Source organism: Juglans microcarpa x Juglans regia, chromosome 4S, assembly GCF_004785595.1.
Source record: "Juglans microcarpa x Juglans regia isolate MS1-56 chromosome 4S, Jm3101_v1.0, whole genome shotgun sequence".
In the NCBI taxonomy this organism is placed as follows: Eukaryota; Viridiplantae; Streptophyta; class Magnoliopsida; order Fagales; family Juglandaceae; genus Juglans; species Juglans microcarpa x Juglans regia.
In genome coordinates, this window is record NC_054601.1 from 21,827,642 (window position 1) to 21,837,449 (window position 9,808).

General features: G+C 30.5%; 2 protein-coding genes across 2 annotated transcripts; both read right to left on the bottom strand.

Moving 5' to 3' along the window:
• Positions 1 to 2,422: 2,422 nt before the first annotated feature.
• Positions 2,423 to 2,927, bottom strand: LOC121262131 (heavy metal-associated isoprenylated plant protein 2-like). Its single transcript, XM_041164546.1, has 2 exons — positions 2,843 to 2,927; positions 2,423 to 2,730 (listed from the first exon to the last, which is right to left on the bottom strand). The coding sequence occupies exons 1-2, from the start codon at positions 2,925 to 2,927 to the stop codon at positions 2,423 to 2,425; spliced, it is 393 nt and encodes a 130-aa protein (XP_041020480.1).
• Positions 2,928 to 7,638: 4,711 nt separating this feature from the next.
• LOC121262132 (heavy metal-associated isoprenylated plant protein 2-like) lies at positions 7,639 to 8,407 on the bottom strand. The gene is made up of 2 exons (XM_041164547.1): positions 8,144 to 8,407; positions 7,639 to 7,949 (listed from the first exon to the last, which is right to left on the bottom strand). The coding sequence occupies exons 1-2, from the start codon at positions 8,226 to 8,228 to the stop codon at positions 7,639 to 7,641; spliced, it is 396 nt and encodes a 131-aa protein (XP_041020481.1). The 5' UTR covers positions 8,229 to 8,407.
• Positions 8,408 to 9,808: the final 1,401 nt, after the last annotated feature.

Below are 9,808 nucleotides of genomic sequence, written 5' to 3' on the forward strand. Positions count from 1 at the left end.
CAATATATTATTCAACTTTCAACTCTCATGCATTTCAGCTCATCTCAACTCAACTCACTGTCCAGATTCCAAACCTTCCCAATTAATATTTATTGATTCTTGCACTTCATGTGCTATTTCTTTGAAGTATATGCTAAGGTCTATATATACTTGTGTGTTGCTATAGACTCAAGATTTAGGGGCTAGATCAAGACCATTGGATGGTTATGGACTCGATCTAAGGACTAGATTTATTTGACCATTGATTAATTTAAATAACCATTAAAAATGAGTAGATCTAATGGTCAAGAAGAAATGATCTATTTATAAGCCCTTCCACTGGTTGAAATTAATAGATACAATTATGATCAACATTAAATGACTGTATTTACAAGTGTGAGCCAATGTTGAAGTTAATTAAAACTGCGTAGATGAAAATTTAAAGAGACTTTGAATAAGTCACACTCAAAAGTAGTTATAATAAATAGTCAGTAATGATTTTTTATTGCAAAAACAGCGTCCTTAGCCCCGTTTGAAATATAAACTAATTCAATTCAGTTTAATTTTAAACTCATTAATTTAACATCTAAATATCTAATTTTCAAATTACTAAATTCATCTCAACTCAAAATCTCTTTATATGTAGGATCAACAACATTTCTCAACTCAACATATCTTTACATGTGAGACTCACGACCTTTTTCAATTTCTCATAAATACATTTAAACTCTTCTTAACATCCAAATACATCTAAACTAATTTTAAGTGGATCTCACAAAACTCACTCTATCATCTTAAGTCACTACTATTCATAAAGAACTCAATTCATATCATCTCAACTAAACATCGGCCTGAATTTTCTTTGTTGGAGTTGTCAATTTTTAGGTATTTTGATAGTAAGTCTATCACTATCCATACGAAACTATTTATCCAAAAACTCTATCGGAACCAAAAATCTACAATCCAAATATCACTTAACGGCCCAACTAACCACATCACTTATTATCAGCCCATGTGGCCCATTTGAAAACCTTGCAAATTTGACCCATTACAGCTAGCTCGGGTGTTTGCAACCATAACTGAATGTTATCTCCCCAAAGTTGGCCATTTGGAAGCACCGAAGCTTAAAGAAGAAGACATGAAGGACTCAAGTTGATCATGGAAGTGATATAAAGTAAGGGAGTAGTAAAAAGGACTGTAATAGAGACCAAGCCATCTTCATCTTCTCAACCTCTCTTCTACCATTTTAAGCACTGTAAACTGTAATAGAGAGCAAGAGAAGTCATGAGAGGTTGTATCATGACCATACAGAGTGGATTTTGTCCCAAAAGAGTCGTGGATGTAGATCTTAGTGATAAACTAAGTAAATATCAGAATCTATCTCTATTTTATTATTATATTTTTGCACCGGCCATTTACGTTACAAGTCATAGATGGGCCTTCCTAACATCGCCAGTGGGTCATTCGACCATATTATTAGCATCCACCCAATGGAAACTTGAACTTATGGCCTAATATATAATGATCCATTTAAAAAAAGATGCAATCAAAACAATGTTCTACTATGATTAAGAAGAGTTAGCTTTGGTTATGAATGAGTTTAACTACAAGAAAACTGCTTATTTGTAACCAATTAATTTCAGTAAAATGACTATTTACATCTAAAATTGATTGTGAAAAGTCTTTTGGTTGTAATAAATTGGTCACAAAAGTTCATTTTTCTTATAGTATATAATTAATTTGATCTACTCGATGATGTTAAGTTATATATATATATATATATATATATATATATATATATATAGATATGTGTGTGTGTGTCTATGTGTAGAGAGCAACTTCATAATTATTTTCTTTCTCATAAAACAAAGCCATTTATATATGATGGCACACATTTCCCCTTCACACAAAATATAAAACGTAATAACAATGTACTACGTTGGCTAATCCTAGAGTTTGCAAGTTACGTGTGTTTCGTTGTTGAAATCAACTTAACTCATTTTAATTCATTTCAAACTAATTATTGATGGGACTCACTGCTTTTTTAACTTTTCATAAAAGGGTTGAATCCATCTCAACTTACTTCATACATTCAAACACAACTCTCAATCTATTTATATTTAAACACATTTTAATGGAACCTATAAAATACATAATACTATTTATAGATTAATTCAAATTATATGAGATCATCTCAACAGCTTAAAATCTCAAATGTTTTCTCTCTCTTAAGACCCCTTTCCACGCGATCGAGGAGGTTGCTCCCCTATGGACCATTTTAATTTTGTATCACCATTGATGGTATCCATTCTTTTGGGCCTTATGCCCAAAGATTACATGTACGGGACCTTGCTGATCCACACTTCCAGATTTTTTTTTTTTTTTTTCCCGTATGGGATTCATTTCCATGTACGGACCTAGTTGATGATGTGATAAAGAAATGTCACATAATAGAGCATGATGGATAGGGTTCGTCTCGGCAGCCCACATGAACGATAGGCACTCGCTCACAGACAAGACATGAATTGTGGGCGATGTTGGGTGTCTGAACTTGGTCCTCCTTGTCCCCTGATTTTTTTTTCTTCTTCTTCTTCCCATCCCCCTCCTTTTGGGGAGCAGCAGGATCACCAACACTCACAACGTCAGCAAATTTGCCTGTTTTTTTGGTACGAACTATGATTTCATATGGGTCTGCATCTCCTGTTACAGTCAAAGTTCCCTTGTCTGCATCAACTTCAATTTTGTCAACACCTACATGCACAAAAATAATTATGATAAAAATAATTATTTACGATGAGATTATTATACAGAAATATATGTACAGGCTCTTGACTTGAATTCGAAATAAGTATATTGATCATACCTTGTAACTTAGTCACCGCCTGGAGGAGCTGCTTCTTGCATTTGAGGCATACAATACGGACCTTCAGGACAGTTTTCTGCACCATTGTATTTTGAATGGTAAGGCCAACTTCTCGGATAATGATCATTCGCTAGCAGCTTTACCTTTATTTAAGGAGTGCGTTAGGAGCAAGAATGGCGTAACGTTCTTGGGTCTTCTACGTTCGCTTATTTTCAAGAGCTGCCTTGTCCTTCTTTGATTGTCCTTTACATGATATCGTTGATTCGTGTGTGTGTGTGTGTGTATATAATATATATTATATATATGGACTAAATAAAACACAAACCTAATCACCATGTTGATCCACCAATAAGCGTAGGATCTTGGGTTGGTTTGACCATTTGGATTTACCCGTGGCTTTGAATATTCCTTGGATTGTTCAAAATCATGTACTACAATTGAAATCTGGTGCAATCACTTTATCATGGGTATTAAGATTTTTAAAGTTTACTTTATAGTTCTTATATCGGTTTATAATAAATAGAATTTTCATATGAACACGAACCGGCCGAAATCGGAAGACAATGAATCGTGCCTTTACAATACAAGTGATTGATATGAAACCTTCGAACTCGACTCATTTAATCGATCCCATAGTCAAAGCTCATTTACAAACCCTTATTTACTAGTCAAGAGAGGGGTAAGAGATGATCGAGATTAGATTAACGTATGAGTAAGAGATCATGGAATCAAGCTGTTTGTAAAACTTAATTATAATTACATACACTTATTTTTATTACTATTATTTCTCAAAATAATTAATCAAAGAAACTAATTTTTATTTTTTTAAACAAGAAACTCATGATTAGAAGTGTGTATTATTAATTATATATTCAAAACTTTTTGCTCGTTTAATTTAGTTTGGATGATTCTTTCTATCTAGCTCCCGACCAACCGACTCTACCAGCTTTTTGTCCTCTTTTTTGTTTTTTTTTTTTCATTGTCCTGTTTTAAACAACATAAGGCAGGCCGAAAATGATAGACATCAAATACACTAAAGCAAGTGGCCAAAATTATTTTCGGTTTTATTGTCAGCTAGCTATTGTGATGACCTCATGGCCATGAAGTTTGCAAGTTAATTTGTTGAAAACAGAGCATAATTAAAGAAAAGAAGAAGAAAAAACAATGGAGAAGATGCTGTTGAGAATTATATATGCAGGTCATGTAATTTGTACGTGTGCGCTCACAATCATGCAAACACACGTACACACACGTACGGCCTCTTTTAATTGGTTATCTCTACTTATTACTTTTGTTTTTGTTTTTGTTCTTTTTTTTTTTGGCCTATCACTTAAATGACTTAATTAAATTAATTATTTGACTAGCCATCTAATTTATTTTTGTTGCAATACTCGTTTCGTGTTATCTATAATTAATATGATAACGCATAAATTAAAATGTCATTAATTCATACTCTCCCAACGGCCAACTGCACACATCGTAATTAAGGAGTACTCGCTACGAACAATATAAGATAAATTTAACTTTTAACTATTCCATTCACATTAATCTCTACATTAGAATAGTTATTTTTTCATTATATAATAATAAAATAATATAAGATGAATTTAGTTTTAGTTATTCACATCAAATATCTACATTAGATTATATATTTATTCATTATATAGTAATGAATAACTAATAATTTCAAAAATATTTAATTTTTTTAATTATTATTTTATTTAATTTTATCATATTTTACTATTTTACCTATTATATATTAATTAATAATCATATTCTTATTAAATTAATATATCACTAACTCAAATTAATATATCAATTATGATAAAATATGTGATAGAAAGAAAGGGAGAGATAAATAATTAATAAAATATGTATTTAATGTATGTACAGTAACTTTCAAATTTGAAAAAACTTTTGAAAGTTACTGTAGCTAAATTCCAAATATTTGAAATTTGGCTAATCCAATGTGAACATATTTTGCTCTCTAATAGCTAAATCCAATAATGAATCATAAAATATATCACATTGGAATAGCTATATTCCAAATATATTCCAAATATTTGGAATATAGTTACAGTAACTTCTAAAGTAATTTTCAAATTTGAAAGACATTGTTCATTCATCAAATCCATTTTATATAATTTGTTTCTCTCTCCCGAGGTCTCTATCAATGTCTTTCTAGTTTCTATTTTTAACCCATAATTTAATTAGAATATGATTACTAATTAATATATAATATTATGAATAGTAAAATATGATAAAATAAAATAATTTCATAATTAAAAAAATTAAACTATTTTTGAAATTATTAAATATTTTTAAAAATAATTTCATAATCTAATGTAGAGATTTAATATAAATAGCCAAAGTCAGGGCTGGCTCAAGGGGTAGGCAACTAAGGCCACCGCCTAAGGCCCCCCACCTTGAGTAGGCCCCAAATTAAAAGAAGAAAATAATTATTATGACCCTGAGAAATAAACTATAGAAAAAAATATTAGTTAGCATAAAAGATGAAAATTTTTTGCCTAAAATAAAATCAATCTTAAATGGTAAGATTTGGTATTAAAAAAAAAAAAAAACTAGTCAATATAAAAGTTTTACTCAAAAAAACATTACTACAAAATTTTCAGACAATAGTAAAATTGGAATGGAAGTAGCAAAATGATGATATATTACTCTTGAATATTTGATAAAATATGATGCTTATTTTGATATCAATGGCCTTATTTGTTTTCGAAATGAAGTATTAAAAGAAGTATATATGGATAAGAGATAATACTCTATGTACAGAAAAATTTAAATTCTCTTTCAAATTGTTATAGGACTTATAGATATTTTTTAATTTTTAATAAATTTTATTATTTAATATATAAATTTTATTATCATTTTTAAATTAAAGCCTCATGTACTTAATAATCGCCTTAGACCACAAAATATATTGAGTCATCCCTGGCCAAAGTCAAATTCATATTTTATTATATATTTTATTATCATATAATGAAAAAATAGTTATTTCAATGTGGAGACTTATGTAAATGGAATAGCTAAAAGCTAAGTTTATCTTACATTCATAAAAAAATATACTTTAAACTTTAGCTAATTTATATAGGATTTGATGAGATTTTTTATGTTTTGTCTATGGATAATGCTATATACAGTCTTGAAGTATGTAGTTTTTGCGTATTAATTCCATTAGAAAAAAAGTTGATTTCACCATTAAAAAAGAATTTTTTTCACATGAGTTATATTTTTATCCACTTTTTTTTAGAATGAAGTATGCAAAACTGCATACTTTATGATTGCAAATATAATTTTTATTTATTCTATATTCATATGTCCAAATGGACAGGTAATATATACTTGATCTGTATCGATCTTCACTTAAAAGAAGAACACTTATAACTTCGTCACTACTAGCTAGGTAAATATTGCCTTTTGTACTTGTCATTTTTGCTCGAGTGATGAGATCAATCTTTCTGTTTTTGTTGTTTGTATTTGATAATATTCCTACCCCTCAACATTATATTCGCAAAGTATATATTATATATTACATTAGTACTATATTACCAAGTAATACTAATAATAATAAATAGGCACACATTTATTAGAACTTTAATATTAATATGATATTAGCATGCTGTATATAGACCACATTCTCTTTCTACTTTCATTCAGTTATATATATATATATATATATATGTAAAATGTGATACTTTTTATCAGTACCCTAGAATCATTAATTCTTTATATTTTCAATAAATTAAAATCTAAAAGTTGATGAACAATCCCGGACATGCACCTTAGTATAGTGGAATGTAAATGAAATGAGGTGTAAAAATTAATAACTAAAATAATGCTGGCCGATGCCAATGATTGATCTAGTGGGGGATGGCCAGGTGGCGAACTATTGTGACTTGAAAGGTTGCAAAACGGTTGTTTGGATTTTTATAAAAAATAATTACTAGTGGTCCATGCATACTCAAAGAGTCTTACTACATGGTAAATATATAACAGCATGAAACCCACTTCTTAAATATTGAGCACAAGATATGCACTTTTTTAGAAAAAAATTTATACCCACTCATGAATTAATTATCTAACGGCTTCAAATTAAGTTAAAACATGGCAAACATGCAACTATATATATATATATATATATATGCATTGATCTATTTATGAAAATCCTTATTTTCCATAAGAAGAAAGCTGACGAATTCATGGAACAACGTATCATTTTCTCTTGAATTTCTCTATAGATATAAAAATTTTTATTAATTTATAAATCATCGAAATGTTCTCGATTATTCAAGTCCTGGTCAGACCACGCAAATCATATTTCATGAACAGTATTATTATGATTATTATTATTAAGACCTCGTAATTTGGACAGTAAGATGAGATGAGATAATTTATGAATAATAATGAAATTGTTTGAGTTAATATATTTTGTGGAGTTTAATTTGTAAAATGAGAGAAAAAAAAGTAGGCTAAAAATATTATAAAGTTAAAATATTATCATAATATTATTTTTTTAATATTATTTTGTTTTAGGATTTGAAAAAGTTTGGATTATTTTTTGTGTTTTGTTTGAAAGTTTGAAAAAATTGTAATGATTAGATAACGATTAGATAAAAAAGTGGAATATTTAAAATTGAAAAGTGTTTATATTTGTAGCATTTAGATATTGAGATTAGATGAATTTGAAGGGTTTTGCTTTCCAAATCAGGCTTAAGATATGACTAATCTTATCTAGAAAAGGAAAAGGAAAGAAAAGATAATGTACTAAATAAATATCACAAAATAGAGCATGGCGGATAGGGTTCGTCCCGGCAACCCACATGGACGACAGGCACTCGCTCACACACAAGACATGAATTCTGGGGGATATAATAGGGTATCAGAACTTGCCCCTTCTGGCCGTCAGCTGGCTTCTTTCCATCGGGGTTGTTCTCCTGCCCGTCCCCCGGTTTTGGAGGAGCACCAATACTCACCACTTCAGCAAATTTGCCTGTTTTCCTCGTACGTACTATAATTTCATATGGGTCTGCATCTCCAGTTACTGTCAAAGTTCCCTTGGCTGCATCCGCTTCAACTTTGTCAACTCCTGCATGCGCTCATTTGTATTATCGATGAATTCAGAAACCAAAACCAAGAATACTGTACGATGCATGCATTAAGAAACAAAGAAATGGAAGAAGGAAAAAAAAAAAAAAAAAACACTACACTGTACAGAAATTTATGCTGGCTCTTGGATTTTAATTCGAAATAAGTACTATATATATATATTGATCATCATACCTTGCAGCGATGTCACTGCTTTGAGGAGATTCTTCTTGCATTTCAGGCATGCGATATTGACCTTCAAGACAGTTTTCTGCACCATTGTATAGGAGTACTCCTACTTTTCTGAACAATAATAAGATCACTGCCAACTTCTGGGATATTAATGATCATTCGCTTTACGTTGTTATTTAAGGAGTGGTTTAGGAGCAGAGCAAGAATGGCGTATCGAACCTAATTTGCATGGTCTTCTACGAACATTTTCAAGAGCTAGCTAGCTTGTTTCTACTTCCATTGTCCTTTACAGATCGTCTGCACACATAGATACATATATAGATATAGAGAGAGAGAGAGAGAGAGAGAGAGAGAGAAGAGGTCAAAAAGTTTAAGAAATTAATATTTTATTCTTTAATCGTGCAAAAGTTGTTTACTAGCTATCTCTTAGTCATTTGATCAGATATGCATATTTTATATGGACTAAATAATATACATACCTAATCGACCACTATGATCCCCAATAAGAGCATCGGATATTGGGACGTTTTGATCACTTGGATTTCATGGCTTTGATTCCACAGGCCGTCCACTGCATGCAGTACTACAATATGATTTGATGATAGACTCTAGTGACGTATCCACGATGATGATACTGGAAATACCGGCTCACATGTGAGGAAGTGTGTTGAAAAATCTCACACGACTTAACAATAAATTCATCCTGATCTTTATGAGGAGTTACTCCACTCCTCCCATTAGATATTTTATGAGGAAAAATAAGTGTTTGTACAGCGTGTATATATATATGAGGTACTGGGGGCACGTAAGTTAATTAGCTGTGATCCATGTTTTGACTCCGAAATAAGCCGTCTTCTTATCTTCAAAATATTGATATGCAATCTGTATCGGTTAATTAGAATCTAAAGTGGGGCACGTCTATTAATAATTGCTTGGTGGCCGTCCACATCTTGACTCCGAAATTAATCGTTTTCTCCCTCACAACCTCAAATATGCGTTGCATTTTGCATTTTTAGTAAATATCTGATATACTAATTTTGGAGATGATTTTAATTTGGTTCATTTCCACACACCACACTTATTTTAATTTTACTTGGTTTTGATTTTTTCTAAACTAATTGAATTCTTCTACTAATCATTATCCATACACTACACATTTAGTGAGAGAAAAAAAAAATTAAAAATTAAAAAATTATGTATGATGTGTTCATGCCGTATAGTATATGAGAACGATGAGTAAAATTTTTCTTTTAATTTTGATTTTCACCAGATTTATTGAAGGACCTTTTTCGAGTTACATATTTAGTTTTTTGTGATAATTAAGATTTTTCAATTTTGGACAAAATTCTCATAGTTACAGGAGCTTGGCTAGCTTGTGGGTTAATTAGATGATTCTAGCTAATCATGGCCTTCCCGATATATTGGCTTCTTATTACTAGCCAATATATTATACATCTCCAACTTAAAAAAATCAGCACAAATTCTCACAAATTAAGGTAGAATAGAGTGAGAGAAACATAGACCTACTTCTTCCTCTTTATAGCAAGCTAGGCAAGAAAGGATAAGATCAGGTGATCATCATCTCGATCTACCTTTCTTTTTTTTCTTTTCTTTTTTTTTTTCGCTTTTTTTGTTTTCTTTTTCCTTTTAACATTCGACTCAAGTGAA

Bases quoted from the DNA above. Each gene is read 5' to 3' on its own strand.
- LOC121262131 (XM_041164546.1), bottom strand. From the start codon at position 2,927: ATGGTGCAGAAAACTGTCCTGAAGGTCCGTATTGTATGCCTCAAATGC. The intron at 2,731-2,842 runs GTATGATCAATA...TTGTGCATGTAG, and splicing joins GGCGGTGACTAAGTTACAAG to GTGTTGACAAAATTGAAGTT.
- LOC121262132 (XM_041164547.1), bottom strand. From the start codon at position 8,228: ATGGTGCAGAAAACTGTCTTGAAGGTCAATATCGCATGCCTGAAATGC. The intron at 7,950-8,143 runs GTATGATGATCA...GAGCGCATGCAG, and splicing joins AGCAGTGACATCGCTGCAAG to GAGTTGACAAAGTTGAAGCG.